Source organism: Equus przewalskii, chromosome 7 (assembly GCF_037783145.1).
Source record: "Equus przewalskii isolate Varuska chromosome 7, EquPr2, whole genome shotgun sequence".
Taxonomy (NCBI): Eukaryota; Metazoa; Chordata; class Mammalia; order Perissodactyla; family Equidae; genus Equus; species Equus przewalskii.
Window position 1 is genome coordinate 2,590,509 of NC_091837.1, and position 19,586 is coordinate 2,610,094.

A 19,586-nucleotide genomic window follows, 5' to 3' on the forward strand; every position below is an offset into this window, starting at 1 on the left:
CTGAATGTGCAGCTTGTAGACAATGCCTGGCACACACTGAGCGCTGAGTGACCACTATGACCACAGCTGTGCTGCCGCACTTGCCCTCCTCATGGGGAGGGGGTGACCAACCGTCTCGTTTCACTGAGGACTGGGGGTTTCCTGGGGTACAGGACTGTCCGTGCTAAGCCCAGGGCACTCTCAGGCTGCCAGACATCGATCACCCCAGTGGAGAGGGTCTGCTCCCCCCAGGGCACAAGCAGGAGAGGAGCAGACACCGGGTGTACACCCTGGAGCTCCAGGCAGCTGGCAGGATGAGGCCCCACTGCTGACTTGCTGCAGGGCCGAGGGTGGCTCACTTGCTGTCTCTGAGCCTCGGCAGTGGCCCCAGGGCTGGCCACTCCCGCCCTACCCTCTCCGTCCCCATAGCACAGCCAGGCCTAACCTGATGGCCACGAGCGTGCGGGCGGCTTTGCTGCGGATGTTGTTGTTGGCGCTGAGGAGCTTCTCCTTCAGGAAGGGCACCAGGCGGCTGTCCAGCGCCTCAGTGGCATCCTCCATCAGGCAGGCCGCCAGCGTGTCCAGGAGGAGCTCCTGGATATTTTCTTCCTCCCTCTGCAGCTTCCACACCAGTGCGGGGATCAGGCCACTGTTGACAATGCCCTGCGCCCCTGCAGGACAGGAAAGGACAGTGAGGGTGGGACAGCCACCCCCCACCCATTCAGGGGCGAGGAGAGTCCTCAGAGCCAGAGGAGGGGCGTTGACAAGACAAATTACAAGAGCCCCCCGGCCCCAGCTGCCAGGCAGGGGGCCTGAGCAACCACCAGGAGGCTGTGGCTGACAAGCTGGGGTGGGAACCACGAGGCCTCAAAGGACCCCAAAAGGTGCCAGCCCTTGGTCACCTGTGACTGGGGAGCATCTGTCTTAAACAGGCGCTCAGTGGCCTGGGAAGCAGCAGCCACTCCTTGGAGCAGAGCAGCTCACCCCCGGGGCTCGGGCACTGGAGAAGCCTCCCTCCCTTCCCCACCCAGCCCCAGAGGGGGCTCGGGGAGGGGGGAACAGCCAAGCCCCTCCTTCCCACCCGCAACATCTCCAAGCTGCCAGAGACAGCCGATCAGTGTGGCGGGCCCTTAGGGAGAGGAAGAAGAGCTTGGAATCGGGTCTGAGGCAGAAGATTTGGAGTGAACTGGCCAGCATCTTATACACCAAAAAGAGCTGTACCCCCAACCCAAGGTGACAGGAAATCCACAGACTCTGGCCAAGGCGTCTGCAGGAGACTGGTGCCCTGCAGGAAGGGGAGCTCCACGTGGCACGGCCCAGGCGCAGGGGCTGGAGAAGCGCAGTGTGGTGGGCCTACGCCGCGGACCAGTTCCTCCTCACTCCCTCCAGCTCTCCTCCCTCCTGGGGAATGTCTGGTGGGCTGCCTGGAGGAGGACTCAGAACCGGCCCCTGGCACCCCGGGGGTCCAGCCCGAGTGAGCCCGGAACTGCTCGCAGAGCAACCCTCCTGGGAAGGGAGCAGGCACCAACAGGGAGGGTGGCCCTTCCCCATGGCATGCAGGTAACCAGCCACAACTGCCCTATAGCCCGCCATCTCCCTGCCTCCCTAGCAGCCACACCGCCCGCTGCGAAGCCATTGACAGCCCCACAGAGATGGCCACCGCAAACACCTCTCTCTTCAGCCCTCCCCGGCTAAACCCTCTAATTTACTCTAGAGAGACAAATAAACAGGTTAATTAGCCTAAAGGTCTCTGAGTGCCAATTAGCACCAGGGATTTCCTCTTTGAAGCCACCACCCCAGCCTTCCCCTCTTCCTCCCTGAGGACATCAGGTGGCAGGAGCCCAGGCGAGGCGGCTGGAGAGGCAGGGTCCAGAGCCTCCCGCTGCCCTGGCCAGCTTCTTCCTGGGCAGAGCAGACAGCTCTCCCCATTTGTTCCCAGGGCACTCACGATACAGGAAGAGTATCTCCTGTGGCTTCAAGAGTATTGGGCTTTTTAAGATTTAATACACGTAGATTTCAAAAAAAGCCTAGGTTGGAATCCTGAATGGATCCAGCCGTGTGACCTCGGACAAGTCGCTTAACCCCTCTAAAGCTGGTTTCCTCATCATTAACACAAGCCTCCCTGGCAGGGGTTGGGCGGCATCAGTGGAGTACTGGGTGGGAGAGTGCTCCGAGTAAGCGACTGTCACTGTGTGCCCAGAACGTCTGGACCTAGCACAGCAAGAGTCTCCTGAATTCCCCAACACTGAGTCCCAGCTCCAAGCAAGGGTTGGGACATGGCGGGACACAAAGACAAGAGCTGCAGTCCCCGCCTGCAGGAGCACCTCCCGGTGGCCCCACAGGCCGCCTCCCCTGGGGGCCTGAGCCTCTCTGCCCCTCGCCCTGTCCTCCAGCTGGCCCATGGCCACACTGCGCGCCCCGGCCTCCTGCTCCCCCTTCGCTTCCACCACCCAGCCGGCCGACCCCTCCCCAGCTCACAGGGGAGAGGTGACAGTCGGACCTTCCAAGAAGGATCCTGCTCGCTGATGGAGGGATAATGATCCTGACGGGGGACACCTGAGCAAAAGCCCGGAATTTGTGCATCATCAAATCGGGGCTTTGTTGTGTCCTCACTTGCACCTGGGTCTGGGCCTCCTCGGAACGCCTAGGGAGAGGGCTGCTGCTGGAGCCACAGGGCAGCAGAGGCTGCGGGAGGGCGGAAGGAGGGACTCACGTCAGAAAGTCCAAGTGTTGGAGGTGATCAACTCCACTGCTCTCCCTCTTGAAGAGGATACTGAGGCCCAGAGAGGCTACTCAAGTGCCCCAGGTCCCACAGCAGACCGGGGCAAGACTAGGGCCCTTAGCTCCCCGGGTTCTGTTTCCCAGGCATTTGTCTTGGGCCTCTGCTCCTAGAAATGCAGAGCACTGGGACATGGGTTCATTTTGAGACAGAGGGAGAAGATTAAAAATAAAACGCGTGCCGGGTGTGCCTCTCTGCTCGTTCACTTTGCTTCTTTTCAGCTAAAAGGAGAGTCGCAGGCCTGGCTATTTATAACTAACCCAGATCTGCAATGGCTTGTTCAAGTTGGGGAGGGGGAGTGCACAGACCCCAAGGAAACAAACTAGAGAAACCCCTGGCCTGGCCACAGCCGGGGAATCGGCCGGTGGGGGGTTGGGTTGGGGGAGCAGGGGAGGTGGGGCACAGAGAAGAGTCAGCCAGGAGGGGACCGTCCAGAGGTCCTGAGATGAGCGAGACCACCCCCACCCTTGGGAAGTAGGGGGACGAGTGGGAGAGTCAGTGGGGACCGGTCACTCCAGCACAGGTTGACACGTGTAGATGAGGAAACCCAGGGCCCTCGGGGCTCTGTCTGTACGGGAAGGGAGGCCAGAGGAGCGTGGGGCAGGGGGCAGAAGCAGGAGGCACGGCGGTGTTTGGGGAGGGCCCTCAGTCCAGCGATGCAGTGCGGCCGGTGAGCCAGGACGGGTTGGTTGATGAGCCAGAAGCTCTGCTGGGATTGAGGGGTCACTAAGCCCATGGCATGGAAGCCCCTGTGCTTGAGGTTTGGTCATTTCCTAGGGGTGGGGTTGACACCACCCCAAGGAGCCACTCCTCAGCCAGCTGTCCCCCCTGGGTTGGTGAGGTGCTGGGCGGGTTCAATGAGCAGGGCCCCCTTCCTCTTTCTACCTCAGAGCCCAGCTCTCGTCTCCCAGTCCCGTTCTCCGGGCCAGTGAGGACTGAGGATGGAGCGCCGGCCCGGCCCCGGGGACCACGTAGCCATGCTTGGTGCCCTGGGCCCACTGCGCCTCATTGGACCCACCTGTCCAGCTTTAGCCTCCTGCAGGCCCCACGCCCTGAATTCCTGGCACACTTACCCCCAGCTCATGCCTACCTTTGTTCGAGGGGACACTTCTCTGTCCTCAGCTTACTCGGCCTCCCAATATCATGTGACACGGCTGACTGTCTTCCTTCTAGGGACACTCCCGCGGCTCAGGGACCCTCCACTCCCTGGTTTCCCAGCCACCTCTCCGACTGCTCCTCCATCTGCTTAGCAAGTGCCATCCCTTCCTCCAGTGTCTCCTCTCATGTGGGCCCGCTCCTTGGTCCCCACCCTCCCCACTCTTCCACCCTGCCAGGGCCAGCTCAGCGCCGCCCAGCCATCTCCTGACACACGCGGTCGCTGGTGATCCCGTGGCCCTTTACTGAACTGGGCCTCGCGGCCTGCCCTCTCTGCTTGCTTCTCTTCTCCGGGCTGACGAGTGCACGTCTGTTATTTGATTCTGCGTCCCCGGACACCACACACTGTGGGACCACGCCGGCCTAAACATGAAACAGCAACTCGCCGTGCTTCCTCTCAAATGTAAAAAGCTAGTCTTAAATCTCTCCAGTGGTTCTCAGGCCAACGTCCCCAACACTACACGAGGGCCGCAGGCCCGGCGTGCCTGTCCCCAGCCCCGCTCCAGCCTCGTGTTTTGGCATCTTCACATGCCGCCCGGCTCCAGCCACACTGGTCTTTCCCAGGTTCTTCCAGGCCTCATGCTCCTTCCACTCAGCGCCTTCCCGCCCTGGAATGTGCTTCTCTCCTGCCCCAAGTCACAGGCCACGTCCTTCCTGCTGTCCCGGTGGCTGGTTCTGCCCCCGCCACGTGACCCCAGAGCCCTGGTGGGTCTCTTCCATCAGGCCTCACACAATCCTAATGGTGAAATATTGTTCTGCCGTCTGCCCTGCCCCGCAGACAGGGGCGTCTAGCGGGCAGCGTCAGGTCTGTCTGAACCCTAGACCTGTGCCCAGCACAGAGAAGGCCGTCAGGAAATGATTGCCGTGTAAGGGACTACACCCATTGGTTGATGCCAAGTGACCTCTCACTTCGAGGTGGCCACCAGGATCAGGTGACAGGGCAGCAGCCAGCCCCATTAGGCCCCTCCGTGGGCTAGCCTCTGATCTTGTGCCTGGACTGCTGTTGGGGGTCATCCTACGTTTGCATATAGTTTGCCCCTGCAAACGGCTCAATTCGGACCCCTGATCCCCCAAGGGAACTGCCCTCGCCCTCTCTGAATATGTGCCAATGTGCATTTCCCTGAGGGTTGCCCTCGAGGGATAGCCTCGTATCCTCCCCTTTTGACAGAAGAGGAAACTGAGACTCAGCCAGGTGAAATAAGTCACCCAAGGGTATCCAGGTGACGGCAGCAGAGCTGGGCCTGCGCTTCACCGCCAGCCGCCTCTCACCTCTGACCCACTGCAGGGCAGGGCCTGCACTCCTCGTCTTCCTGGTGTCACAGCTGTTGGCCGCTGTGTGGTCCTCTGGGCAGAGTCCAGCCTCAGCCAGCCTGGCAGAGTGGAGGGCATTTACACACAGAAGCCCCTCAACTGCTGGCCCCCTCCAGAGAGCACTGTGCCAGGTCTGAGGTCGCCTCAGGATGCCCATCCCCAGCATCTTCCCTGTCCCTGACAGTTGAGGCAGCACCTTCCCAGGTGGGGGGACGTTGCAAGTGGTCTCCATTTCACAGCAGAGGACACATTCTCAGAGACGTTATGGGATGACGAGATGTCACAGCGTCCAGCTGGCAGAGCTGGACTCCCGCCCCTGGCTTCTGACCACAGACCTGGGCTGGGGCCACCACCCCAACTGCCTCTGCCGATGGTCAGTTCCAGTGCTCCTGCTTGCCAGTGGGGTGATCCTTGTAACGTGACCACGATGGTGCAAAGTGATAAGAAGGCGTCAGCCGGGAGCACCTGCATTTTGCTAGGATGCTCTAGGACGCACAAAGCTTCAGGTTACAGCGATGGGAAAGACAGAGAGTGGCATTAATGTCTGGCTCTCTGGCCTGAGTCCTTTAAGCATAGGAGTTTCTGGCTCTGAGGCCCACAGATGGGCTCCCCCTGAAACTGGAAGCAGAATTTGACAGACTGCCCTCAGGTGCATTTTGCTGAGCACCTGATGCCTTCTATGAGCTTCCCCAAGGCGCCAATGGGACCCTGGCCTTAACTGAGCTGGCTTCCTCCCGCCTCTCCAGTCTAGGTGACAGCTCCTGGGCCCTTCTCCCTCTCCTCCTTCCAAGGCAAACATCCGTGGCCAGGGTTGCCAGGGACCCTGAAGAGCCCCTACAGGCTGCAGTGGGAGCAGCAAAGACGTTCAAGCCCTCCCCCCATCGCTGCACAAACCTCAACGGTGCAAACCTTTAGGGTTTGCATAGCCCTTTCACACGTTCTAGCGGATTAGCGCGACAATTCAGGGAGGCAGGTGCCACCAGCACCACTTAGCAAAACAGGCTCAGACAGGTCAGTCGGTTGCCCAAGGTCGCGGAGCTCAGAAAGTGCCGAGCTGGGTTCGAATTCGGACGGGGCTGGAGGGAGGGGGCAAGCGCGGGCCGGGGCATCCGCCGATCTCAGGCTCGGTCTCCCAGTCTGCGATATGCGGTCCCACTGGATTGGCACCCCGGCCGGGTCGCAGCAGGGTTCCGGGGACGCCGGAGCGGGCAGCGCGCGCCGGACTGCGGCGAGCGCGGAGCTGCGGCCCCGCCCCTGCCCGTCGCCATTGGGCCACGGGCGCGTCCGTCAGCCACTCGTGCCCAATGGGCGGCGAACCGGCGCTCGTGGCTGGGCGGTGGCGCCCGGCGCGTGGTCACCGGCGGGCGCGCGGCACCCCCGCCCGCGGTTGGCCTGGCAACGCGCTGCGCTCGCGGCTCCGCCCCCTGCCGGCGGCCGCGCGGCGCGGGGCGGGCGGACCCGCGGGCGGGCGAGCGGGCGGAGGGAGCCAGGCCGCCGGAGCGTGTGCGCCGCCCGCGGTCCGGTCACGTCCCCGCGCGGGCGCCGCCGCCCGCGTAGTGCGGAACGAGGGCGCCCGGGCCCGCGCTCGCCGTCTCTCCCCGCCCCGCCCCGCCTGGAGCAGCTCGGCCGGAGCACCGCGCCGCGGCCCGGAGGTGAGTGAGCGGACCCGCGGCCGGGGCGCGCGTCTGAGCCTCGGGGGTTCGGGGGCGCCCACCCCACCCCCACCGGGCCCCGCCCGGGCCTTTGTGCTGGGGATCCGGCCGGGTGGGGGGCGCCGGGTCGGGGGCGCCGGGGCGCAGCCACAGGGATGCCCGGCCGGTGGGGGCGGCGAGGGCGGGCACGCCCGCAAGGTGGGCAGGGGGCGGCCGCGGCCCGGCAGGTGCTGGCGAGGGGCGCCGCCGGGCTGAGGATCCGGCGGGAGGGGGCGGCTGCAGGCCGGGAGGGTGGGCAGGGGCCGCGGGGATGCCGCGCTAGGGGCTAGAGCAGCGGCTTCTGCGGAGCCGGGCCAGGGCGGCGACCTGCGGGAGGGCGCCGAGGCGGGGTCTCCCTCCCGGGGGAGAGGGAAGGAGGCGACCCGAGCAGCGGGGGCGCCGACGCGGGTCTTTGGCTAAAACGAAGGCGAGGGCCCCGGAGGCCTGGGCCCGGGGACGGACGGCTCGCAGTTTTCGGTCACCGCTCTTGCAGCGAGCAGGTTCCTTGGAGGCGTTTAGAGCCAGAGATGAGTATCGACCCGCTGCTATTGTGATATGTTCCCGGCTCAATATTTTTTTCCCTTAAAAGGCGGTGGGGGTGTTTGGGGGGAGGGGTGTGAGGGCCTCGGGGCCGGAGCTCCGTATCCTGCGGAGATCCGAGGGGGCTCTGCGTTCAGGGCGGTGCTGAGCCTCTCTGGGCGATGATGGCAGGAATCCGCCTAGGCCCAGAATTGGGGTTCTGTGTTACAAGAGGGAAGAGGATGGGAAGGCGGTGCCGAGGCAGGGCTCCCTGGAGTCCAGTGTCTCAGGATGGAGGGACCCGCCTGGTAGGGGAGGTCTGCCCGGCTTAGGGAGGCAGCCGAGTGATTTCCCTGCCCTGGGGACTGAGTCCTGCTGCCTTCAGCTCTGTCTGGAGGAGGCTCCTTGGCCAAATTCGATTAAGCAAATATTTACTGAGTGTTCGCTCCCCCAGGGCCTGGCGCTGGGGTGGGAGTGGACTGGGCCTGCCCTCTGGGGACTGACTCACCACCCCACAGGGGAGAAATGTCTGCTCAGATAACCCAACCCTGAGTGTGGGTTCAAGGGCCTTGGGAGGGACCTCAGAGAGGTGACCTGGGCTAGGGTCAGACGAGCCTGTGGGCAGAGTGACTTTTGAAGTGGAGCTTGAAGGACACGGGCACAGTTGGGGTGGGCATTGCGGGCAGAGGGGAGAAAATGGACTGAGGCAGAGAGAGGGCGCTCCGGCAGTTGGGTCTGGCAGGAGCCCGGGGTGTGCTTGGGAGCATAGGAGGTATGGCGGGAAAGGCGGGTGGGGGTGGCAGGGGATGAGGGAGCTGGAGAAACAGAAAGACCGGGTTTTTTCTTAGCTGTGGCTTTCACTGGGGGCTGCAGCATCCTCATCTGTGAAAGGGAGCAGCTGTGTGACCCGGGAGCCGCGGTGGGCCTGGGGACGAGCTTCAAAGACCTGGGAGGGCTCCGTGCAGCCGAGGACTGCCCTGCCTGCCCTGCCAGGCATCTTGTCCCTGGGGCAGGGCCGGAGTGCTGGGTCACTGACCACCCAGCCTCCTTCCCAGCCAGGATGCAGGATGATGTTTAGCTGGTGACACTGTCCCTTTGGGGTGTGGATGTTTTCAAACAGAAACCGGGGAATCCTGAGTGTCTCTGTGTAGGGCTGACGGTGCGAGGGCCTGGCTGTGCCTGGCTGAAGTGGTGTGCCTTCGGCGTTCCTCGTGGTCCAGATGAGACACTGGCATTTGGTTTAACACTCTTCTTGTGTGTTCCTCTAACAGACGCTGGTTTTCTGAGACAGGAGGTGAATAAGACATAGTTCCTCCCCCTCGGAAGCCCCGTGTCACCTTCTGCTTTGGATCTGCTGGCTTGCTGGCTCCTGGGGGGAAGGGGCTGTTTGTTACTCATCTGTGTGGCATGCCCCTCCCTGCCCTGTCCCCAAACACCCACCCACTTTCGGCTTTTGGCTAAGGCCTAGGTTGCTGCAGCGAGAGCAGGCCCACCTGCCTGCCCTCATGGGGGTGAGGTCCACGCTGAGCCTGATGGAGCTGCTTCACTCTGTGCCTGTCGCCCGGCCCTCTGCATGAGACTCTAGATTTGGGACACAGGGAATGAATTCCACTGTCTGTCGTCAGCTTCTCAGCTCTTCTGTTTCCTGGAGTCCCAGGAGGAAAAGTGCCTTGGTCTGGCTCTCAGGAGCTTCTAGGGCAATTCCAGGAACTTGTAGGTAACCGGGCAGACTTGGCACAGCTGCCCAGGGCCCCTGCGGAGAGGCTGGTGGGATGGAGGGTGTCAGACCCAGAGTGTGGCCCCAGGGGCCTCGACCTCGCAGAGTGGTTGTCTCATGTGCACATGCGATGCTGGTGTGTGCCGCGCCTTCCTGCCGTGTAGGTGAGGACCAGGCAGCCCTGTACTGTCCCCTGCCAGCTGTCAGAAGACCCGAGTGCTGTGCGGCTCTAGGGCATTCTCGATGCTACTGACCCGCGGCTGGGCTGGGCTTGCAGGAACTCTGGAAGAGGCTGATAGTGCGCCGCTCCCCTGCGGCCCCCAGGAAGGAAGCCTGGGGTGCTGGAGCCTCGGGGCAGGCCTGCAGCGCTGTAGTTGGCAGGAGGGAGGGCGGAGGGAGGTGGACAGAGGCCTCAGGGCTCCCAGGTTGGAGCCCAGAGTGGTGGCCAGACACAGCTCAGGCAGACTGGGGAGGGGTGCAGGGTGGGGAGGGAGAGCGCCCGTCAAGGCAGAAGACTTGGGTCAGGCCCTGGGCCCGCCGCCACCCGGCCCAGCCCTGGCCTCTCGAGAGTGCCCTGCCTGGTCCCCTCAGGGCTTCATCACACGTTTGGCCCCTCCGGTACCCATGCGGCTGGTGAGGTGCAGAGTGAACTGCTGGAGACTAACTCACAGGAACCGTCTGATGGACCCCAGAGCATGTGGGGCAGACGTCGGCCCTCCATACGGAGCCTCACGATTGCTCATCCACTCATTCCTGTGGCCAGTATTTACCAGTGCCTGTAAGAGCTAGGTGCTGTGCCAGGCACAGGGGTAGGGCAGGGAGCAGGACGGATGCATCGTCTGCTCGCATGACAACCACATCAGACTGGGAGAGACTGGCACAATACCTGTGTAACTGAAGGAAAGGGAGGATAAGTGCCTTGAGGAGAATTCAAGCAGAAAGTTGGGGGAGGGCATCGCTGTGTGGAGGGGCTGCTGGTGCAGTGCCATGGAGGGTTGGGTGAGTGATAGGGAAGAACACCAGGGTAGGGAATGGCAGGTGCAAAGGCCCTGAGGCCAACACAGTTCAGCTGCAGGAGGATCCACCAGAAGGCCCGGGGGCTGGAACCACTAATGGGGGGCGGAGGGGAGGACGTGTATGTGGAGCAAGTCAGGTAGGGCTCTGCAGCCCCAATGAGGCAGGAAGCCCTGGGCAGGTTTGGAGCAGAGAAACTCCAGCTAATTACACTTTTAAAAGACCTGTCTGACTGACGGGCACAGGGGCAAGACCAGAGGCCATTAGGGGCCGTTGCAGCATTTGGGGTGGGGAGGCTGCTGACCCCCTGGGGTGGGGGCACCACAGATAGTGAGATGGGGAATTTATCTTAAAGAGGACCTGCCAATAGAGAAGAGGCTTTGGCTGAGAAGGAAGCATCAGCCTCATCTGTAAGAGACGGGGAATCGGGAGTCAAGGTAGACCCGGTAGACGTAGGCGTGTGTGACGGTCAGAGGGTCACTGGGAGCCAGGGACCGGCCGAGTTCCCAGGGATCGATGGGAGGTGGGACCGGCAGGGTCTGGGTCAGGCCTCAGGGCCTGCCCGGCTCAGAGCACGAGCTGAGAAGGAGCATCTAGAAAAGAGACTGAGAAGAACTGACGGCGAGTGAGGTGGGAGCACAGTCACGATGGCGATGTCGGGGGCTGCAGAAGAGGGTATTCCCAGGAGGGTGGGTCCCCTGCAGCAAACTCTGCGAGAGGCACGGGGTGTGTGGGGACTGAGCAGCGTGGGCAGGACTGGCCACGTCATTCTTGGGCCCTTGTTAAAAGTTGTTAAGCATTTCAAGACAGCGACAGCAGAGCATCGAACCAGGTGTGGCCGTGTGGGGCTACCATGGGCATCCCCGTGGAGCCTGGCTGCGCTGGCGGCCGGAACAGCACCCAGGACCACCGCCGCTCTCCCCTCCCCTCGCCTCTTATGGGCAGAGGGCATGGGGCCGCGAGGGTGGGTCAGAGCCAGCCTGCGAGCCTCACCCTGGCCTCCCGTGTGTGTCGCCTCTGCCCCCTCTGTCCGCTGACCCTGGTGGCCCTGGACCCCTGGGCGGGAGGCACAGCCCCATGGCCGAGCGCTGGGCAGTCCGGTGGCGGGCACCCTCTCACAATGGCTTCCGTGAGTTCGTCTCTTTTCCACAGGAGCTACTACGTCATCGAGTTTTGAGTTATTGCTTCTAAATTAAGGTGTAACTCTCTTTGAGAGACGTCCCTGGAGAATCCATCGAAAGTGCTAAGAAGCGAGACTGTTAAAAACCCCGGTGGGGGAGGGCCGTGCCAGGGCATCTCGGCCCTTCCAGTGGCCCCTGGCAGCCACGCCGGCCCGAGGCTCGCAGGCGCCCGGGTGGCCGCAGTGGGGCAGCCCTTTCAGAAGGAGGCCCTCCCTGTGGGACAGCCCTCCCTGCCCCCTGGGATAGAGAGAGTTGAGCAGACAGGGCTTTCTCGGGGCGCTGGCCTGCCCCTGAGTCCCGGAGGTCACGGTCCAGGGCTGGAGTGGGGAGTGGCCCCGAGGTGCACGTTCACCCCAGCGCCCCGAGCAGGCGTTCGCAGCGGGGCAGCGGACTCCACTCTGGATGACGGCGGCCGGGCGCCAGGGGGTCCCAAGCTCCCTGTCCTCCCACCGCCGGTCCCACCAAGAAGGGCCTGTTGGACCTCAGTTTTCTCCTCCGAGTTGAGCCTGAGACCTAAGCAGATGGTGGCTTTCCTGAGTGGGTGACTGCGTGTGCCCCGGCAAGGTGTCCAGGAGCCCCGAGAGCTTGCTTGCAGTATGGCGGCCACCTTCTCTGTCCCTCGGCAGGGCTGAGGGGCTGTGGCCAACTCGTCCTTTCTGCTGGAGACCAGCCTCCTCCTTGCAGCTGCTCTATCTTCTCACTGACGGTCCTTAGACGGGTCCACGCATGTCCCTGTGTGTCCAGGAGGAGGGTCTCCAGGCCTCCAACTTCTGTACTCTCATACCGAGGCCTGTCCGGGCTGTCCCTATAGAGCAGCACTGTGGCCCCACCCGCACATACCCTGTGCTCCCTCCTGCCTCTGTTTTTCCCCTTTGCGCTGGTCCCAGCGTGACCTACTGCCTGTTGTGTTTATTTGTGTTTGTTTACCGACCTCTCCTGGACCTGAAGGTGAGCTCTGGGAGCTCAGGACCTTCGTCTGCAGCTCACCACTGAGAATCCTGCCCCGGAGCCCGGCCTGGCCCACGCAGGGACTGGGAAGGTGGCTGCTGAAGGGGGACTGAATACCGGCAGGTGCGCAGCCTGACTGCTGTGACCCGCTGAGCCACTTTGCCGTGGCGGGCTGCGCTTCCTGTGGCTGCAGGCCTGTTGGAGGACCGCTGCCCCAGCTCAACACTCTGCTCTCCAGAGGTTGTGTCTTTGGGTCCCAAGAGGTGTGTCTTTGGGCCTTAGGTTTGACCAACAAGCACAGACCCCCCGTGGGTGGACACGATTGGCTGGACCCTATCATGCCTGCAGCAGGGAGCTGCCCAGCTTTTCACACTGCCGTCACCACCACCAAGAGTTGGATGTCTCGGCTGACACCTGGCCCCTCAGTGACGTGGTGTGACCTGGTGAGGCCTTGGTCAGATGCAGGAGATCCACACAGTCATGACAGATAGAGGCGTGTCCACAGCAAACCATCCTAGAGGACAAGACGAGGTCCTGGTGGTAGGAAAGGGGCACAGAGCCCACCATGACCATGTGATGGCTGAGTGGCCCTTCCAGATGGCCCCTCTACCCCCAGATTAGCTCAGAGGGCAGCTCAGTGCTGGGGAAGAGCGCTGGACAGGAAGTCGAGGGACCTGGGGTCTAGTCCTGGCTCTGCCTGTCACAGTGACGCTGGTGAATCCTCTTCACCCTCTGGGGCTCTGTGTCCTCACCCTTATGTTGGGTTGGGCCAAGGCTGCAGAGGATTTTCACTTTTCATACCACCTCTGGAGTGGCCACCCAAAGCACGCAGTGCTGAGCAGGATTCGGAGGCTGCGTTGTGCTTCAGAGGGAAAGCGGTCGTGGAGTGAGGTCTGCAGTGGGAGAGGAGGCAGGACTTAGACGTCCTTCCAGGGGCTGACCAGCCCCACCCACCATGCCCTCACTCTTGCTCAGCAGCTTCAGCTCATCCTTCTTCTCTCCTCACCCACCCCTTCTTCCTGGACCCTGATCCTGACCCCTCCTGTGCTTCCCAGTTGGTGTCCTGAGTCTGACGGGCAGCTCGGGTCACTGTGGAGTCTCTTCTGAGGCAGCGTTTCTCTCTGCTCCGAACGAATGAATAAGCAGTTGAGAGAGCTTCCCTGGTGCTGAGCTCCGCTCTGCCATAGAGCCCGAGAAGCCTGCCTGGAATTGGGAGGCCAGGTAGCCACAGAAACACGCTAAACCATGTAGTTCCAGCTCGACGTGTTGTAGGAGTGGGGACGCCTGGGAAGAGGGGGTGCGTGACCAGGGAGGGCCATGGCATGTGAGTCCCAGGCTCTGGGTCCTGCGGGCACCCAGCAGTCCCGTTTGACCTGGGCCGTGGAGCGGCTCACCAGGCTTCACCGGGGGTGAGCGATGGGAACGCGCTTCATGCTGCCAGGGGCCCTTGAAGTCCCTCCTTGACCAAGGGTTGGAGGACTTGACCCCTACAGCCTTCACCCTGGCTTGAGCAGGCGCTGGTGACCTGAGCCGGTGGCGCCCCACCCCTACGCCCCCCGGCCACTGTGCCAGCGAGGCTGTGAGCAGGGCAGGGTGACAAGGAGGTGTCCAGGCCAGGGAAGGGGCAGTCTCCACGTGAGGGACCTTTCTCCGAGGTCGGCCACCCCTGTGTTGACTGAGGCCCTGGCCCTCACTGCCCCCTTCCCCCTGCCCACCCCAGCGTGGCTCATCTTCTGTGACCCCAGATGCCCTAGCTGTGTGTGGCCTCTGGCCTGCCCCGCCTGTCCCCTCTTGCTTCCTGTGGCTCCATGGGGTGACCACCAGGACCCTGGCCAGCCTGCCTGTCTCTCATCCAGCCCCATCAGCGCATGTGGATATGGCGGCTCTGTCCCCAATCTAGACTTTCCTCCAGCACGATCACTCCCCTCACCTCTGATATGCTGTGCAAACATATTTCTCGATAAAATGCTGGGAAGAAAAATAATTAGAGTGTTGCCTCCATTATCCAATTTCTGATTAATCAAACTCTCTTTGTCCTCGGCCAGAATCTATTCATTTCCCTTAAACGCTGGGCCAGTGCCAGGCATCGATTTCCTCTGTGATAACGCCACGCACGCATGCACATCCCCAGCCCTGCTCCTGCCCCGTGGCAGGGAGGAGGGCACCAAAGCCCTGACAGGCCTGCCCTGGTGCCCCCAGCAGCAGCCGGCTCCTCGAGTTGCCCGGCTACACTCGGCCCCTCCGTGGCCTGAGTCCCTGTGTGCGTTAGTCTCGTCTCACTGGCTGTTCTGGGGCTCTCTCAGGGCAGAGGGAGGGATGGAGGACTGGGGCATAAGGAGAGCTGCAGCCCCGGGCTCTGGGCAGGCTAGGACTTTGGGGAATGTCCCCATCACTGGCACAGGAAGGCTGTGGCTGGGCAGGCAGGCTGAGAGTGACAGCCAGAGCTTGTGAGGGGGCCTCAGGTTGAGGGTAGGCTGGGGGTGGGGGCATACTTTCAGTGGCAGCAACTGAAGCCTGGCCCTGATGGGCTTACCAGATGAAGGGACATCCTGGGCTGGGGGCACAGAGGCCAAGGCCAGGCGGGAGAGGGATGCACATCTACTGTGTCCATCTGGGGAAAGGCCACAGGCCTTTCTAGAAGCCTTCCCAGAAGTCCCTGGCTGGCCCCTCCCTGCACTGAGCTGGCTCCTCCCTCACTCAGTACAAAGAGCTGGCTTGGATTGATCAGCACCTGCTTCCTGCCAGGTACTTCTGGGCTGTGGACACCTCGGTGATAATGACCAGCAGCCCTGCCCTGTGGGGCTGGCCTTCTGTGAGCACGAAGTGGGGCAGTAAACACATCGAGCCATGAGCCAGTCATGCAGCAGGTCAGAAGGCAGCAGTGCTGTGAGGGAGTCATAGATAGGATGGGCGGGGAGGCCTCCCAAGCAGAGGACCTCTGAGCCTGAGGGAAGGATGGAGTGGCTCTCTAGACAAAGAGTGTTCTGGGCAGAGGGAACAGCCTGTGCAAAGGCCCTGAGGGAGAACATGCAATATGTGCTTGAGAGGCAGCAGTTCCACAGGATGGAGAGTGGAGGGAGCGTGGGAGGAGTGTCAGAGGCAGGGGCCGGTACAGAGCCCTGGGGCCCTGGAAGGACTGGCACTCTGGCTCAGAACTGAGATGGTGTGCTGTGGGAAGGTTTTGAGCACAAGAGAGATACTCTGCTTTATGTTTTCACAAGGATCCCCCTGGCTGCTGGGGGGAGCACAGAGGGCAGGGGCCGGGAGAGAGCAAGGAGGCCTGAGAGGTCACTGTGCAATCTAGATGAGAGACTCGGGGTTGGAGGGGTAAGTGGTCAGATTCCAGACAGAGGCTCTCCTGAGGCCTGCCAGGCCCAGCCCTGACCCGGGCACCAGGCTCTGTTAGAAAGGAAGTGGGGAGGGGCAGAGAGAAAGATCTGGGCCTGCAGTAGGTACGACTGCTGCTGCCAAGCCCCCTTGCCTGCCTCACTCCGTCCACCAGCCTCGTCGTGTCGCTCAGAGCTACGCCCCTCGCTGGAGAACTGCCCTGGGCCCTCAGAGGCCCCTTGCCCGGAAGTGCCTGGGAGGCCCTGCGCCTTCCCTCAAGGCGGGAGAGCGTTGATTCCAGTCACGCTCCACAGCTCCCCGTGGGATCAGGCTAGTGCCAGACACGGCTGAAGCCACACCTGTGCCTACTTGCCCCGCCCCGTCCTGCATCCCTCTCTCCTGAACTTGCTCCCTCCGCCAGTCACGTGCCAGGAACTCCCACCTCAGGCTCTGCTCCTGGAGAACCCCATCAGGACAGGGTCAGAGGCTGCTGCAGACTTGGAGACTCCTGGGGGTGGCCCCTCACGGATGGGAGGACCGGAGCCAGCCACTGAGAGTGACCTGGGGCAGCTTCCAGTGCAGGGGCCCCAGGCTGCTGGCCTCAGGAGGACCCCCAGTACTTGACAACATGCACATTCCTGGGCCCTTCCTCCTGAATCTGCAGAATCCTCAGACTCTGCAGCCTGCAAGCCTGTGTGAGTTTAGGAGGCTCAGGAAGCAGGCTGTGGGGGAGGGCAAGGAAGAAGGCGGGCCCCAACAGGAGGTGGTGCCCACCTGCAGCAGAGAAAGACAGGAAAGGAGCTACAGGGAGGCATGAGGGGCTGGGGAAGGAGCCGGGTGCTTGTCTGGCCCCATGGAGCCCTCACCAGAGAGGGCAGGGGCATGGGACCATGGGATGCCACGCTTAGAGGCAGGGAACAGGAAATTTCAGGGTAACAGAGACCCAGAATGGCTAAATCCAAGAGCCCACCCAGCCCAGAGGCCTGAGAGAAAGTCAGCAGTTACCTTCGCTCTGGCCACCCGGGAGCCCAGCTCTGCCCGTGGCAGCCCCTTCCCCAGGCCCTTAGCGGGGTGGCACTTCTTCCCTGCGCCGCAGAGCCTCCGTCCCCTTGTCTGTGGAGCCTTTCCACTTTCATTTATTTATTTACTCCTGGCCCCGAGAAATCTCTGGCCTGATTTCCTCCTGAGTCAGTGTTCCTCAGGCGGTGCTATCTCATCTCGTCTGGTCGGCCTTGGCGGCTGTGGGCCAGAAGGCTGGACACGTGGCTGAGGGCATCCAGAGCCACAGGACAGTACGGGGCCATTGGGGAGGGCCTCCCTGGTCATCATTAGCAGTGGCGCTCTGAGGCCAACAGTCTGCCTAGCTGGGGCAGAGCCATTGGTGGGAGCCTGTCTGCAGGTGGGGACACTGCACACCAACCCTGGTCCTTCTCCCATCCACTCGGACTCTGGCTCCAAAATAAGCAGAGAACTAGGAGGAGGCAAAGAAACAGGGGCTGCTTTTAAGGGGCACCACACTGCGGGTCTGCTGGTGCCACGCCGTCAGGCAGGTTGGGGGCCATGGATAAGCTAACCCAGTGGCCTGGGCCTGGGTGGCTGTGGAATGTCTGCAAAGAACCCACACACACAGGGTCACATGTCCCCAAGCCCCAATCAGTAGTGTCTCGCATATGTAATTGCTCCTATTTTTTCAAATATTTGCAGAAGCTGTTGTGATAAAGGAAATGCAAAGTCATTTATAAGCCTTACAGAAATCTTGGTGCTTAGAACTCCTTTTACCCCGTCGCCAGTGCTTGCTGGATGGATGGGCACTCTCCATTCCCGTGGTAAAACATGCCGGCCTGTGTCCCCGGCAGGCCAGCTGCTCCAGGACATTGGCTCCCCGTGCTGTGCGCTTCAGCACCCACCCCTTTGAGTCAATGCTGTTTGTCCAAAACCTGTGTGTGCCACTTGTAGTTGTCATTGTGATTCTGTCCTTGAACATCATCTAAACTGCTGAACTGTGAACGTGAAGAGGGTTTCTTTGGGAATTAGGTGGATGCATTGGGAAACCTCAGTAAAAGCTGTGGTTAGGTTTGGTGTGGCCAGGACAGCTCTACGGTTGGGGACAGGGAGCCGTGACAACCTAGGATTCGGTCCCGGCAACTTTGCCAGCTCACGCCATGTGGAGAAAGTCAGCTGGACGTCGCATGGTGTGTGTGTTTTAAGCAGGGACGGTGACGGCGCCTCCAGTAAGTGAGCCTGTGCTCTGAGAGGAGCTCTTGGCCCACTCCAAAAATTGGCAAATGAGTGTATGTTTACCTACATTTATCTGTTTTAAGTTAAAATAAAATGTTTAAAGTACATATTATGATTTCTTGTGACTCCCCGCTTTAAGTCGCTTTTCAATATGCCAACAGCCGGCAGTCCCAGCTTCGATGGTGACTTAATGATGGTCATTAGTGGGTCTTGGAAATGTATCTGTAATAACGGTGGAATCTTCAGGGTTGGTTTGTTGTTGTTGTTTAGCATTAGAATGAGGAGGGGTGGGTCCCTCTACTTGGATGGGGGGCGTGCTGCTGGACCACATTGCAGAGCTCCCTCCTGGACGGGCCAACCTGGGAGCGCCTCCTTGGGACCGCCCAGGGGCAGCTTGCAGGGAAGTGTGGGGTCTCCCGGCACAAGGGTTGTGCCAGGAGGGCCCGAGGACCAGGAGATGCTGGTTTCCTCCCAGCGAGAGCTGATGGGCCCTTGGCCCAGGCCTGGGGTGTGCTCTGGGGTGCAGAGTCCTTGCTCCCCACACCCCGGCTCTTATTTCAGCAGGTGCAAAGTGTCAGCATAGTGTTTTGGGTGGGGCACAAGCCGGTTGGGAAGAGCAGGGGCAGGGGGCCGGGGGCCTGCCAGGGGTGGTGGGAGGGAGAGAGGGGAGTGGGCAGGAGGAGGGCCGAGGAGGACTCTGGGCACTCAGTGAAGACAGGAAGATTGGAGGAGGAACTGGAAGCTGGGGGCAGGGGATGACAAAAGCACAGTTTGCCACTCTGGGGAGGGGTGGGCGAGATGCCATGGGGCGTCTGGGGGAGGGATAGGCACAGGCAGAGGGGTCCCAGGGGTGTCAAGGGCTCAGGAGTGGTCCATGGGTCAGTGGAGACCTCCGGGGCCTGAGAGGCCCCTTGTGGACCCCAGTGGACCCTCTGCCGCAGCCTCTGGGCAAGGTCACGTGAGGTAGCACACTCAGAAGGGCGTGCTGGGGAAGCTTTGGAGCTGTGTAGCAGTATTTTTTGGTGTTCGTCCATCTTCCCCTCCATCTGTTCTGCACATCTTTTACAGAACACCTGCTTAGAGCGAAGTAGAGTGGCGGCCGGGGGAGGGAGAGAGGAGGCTGAGGTGGGCAGGGAAGAGGTGGATGGTGGGGGTGGGCAGGCAGGAACCAGTGGAGGAGCCAGCAGCCCAGAGGCCAAGGAAGGGCCGCTCCGAGGGCATCCCTGCTGGACTCTTCCCAGAGTGAAGTCCAGTCCCACTGCTGAGCAGCAGTACTCGACGCTCTGCTTGGGGTCACTAGGGGCCAGTCGGGAGTCTAGACTGAGGCCCCCCGGGCTCAAGGGGGCTGCCTGGTGCTGTGGGTCAGGGGCCCTTGCAGAGGGAGGCTCTCGCCCGGCCTCAAAGGGGGACGTTGTCAACCTGGTGGGCCAGGGCAGGGCACTGTGGAGTGAGGCCTGGGAGATGCAGCCAGGGACCTGGGTTCTGTGGGGTTCACAGGAGCACAGAGGCAGGGTTGTGGAGGCTGGCTTCCCACGGAGGGCAGCTCCTGGAGGGTGGCCTGTCCCTGTCCCTCATCCAGTGTCACTGGCATCAAGGCAAGCATGGGTTTTTATCTCCTCGGGAAGATGTGGCTTGTTAGTCCAAAAGTATGTGCTGCTGGATCAGAAACCATCAGAGTGTTTGGGATGTGCCAAGCTGGGTTCTGCTGTGTGCGATGTGGGCCAGGC

General features: G+C 61.8%; 2 protein-coding genes across 5 annotated transcripts in view; one reads left to right on the plus strand and one right to left on the minus strand.

Moving 5' to 3' along the window:
- RSPH14 (radial spoke head 14 homolog) overlaps positions 1-19,586 on the minus strand; it is a 94,759-nt gene that overhangs the window by 17,486 nt on the left and 57,687 nt on the right. For all 4 annotated transcript variants that reach the window (XM_070628184.1, XM_070628185.1, XM_070628183.1 and 1 more), the window contains one exon: positions 425-650. In XM_070628184.1, coding sequence (XP_070484285.1) covers positions 425-650 — 226 coding nt within the window. The remainder of the gene's footprint in view (positions 1-424; positions 651-19,586) is intronic.
- The window catches only part of GNAZ (G protein subunit alpha z), a 53,616-nt gene continuing 40,699 nt past the window's right edge, over positions 6,670-19,586 (plus strand). Inside the window, exon 1 of the mRNA XM_070628180.1 lies at positions 6,670-6,876. The gene's annotated coding sequence lies outside the window, so the exon portion shown is untranslated. The remainder of the gene's footprint in view (positions 6,877-19,586) is intronic.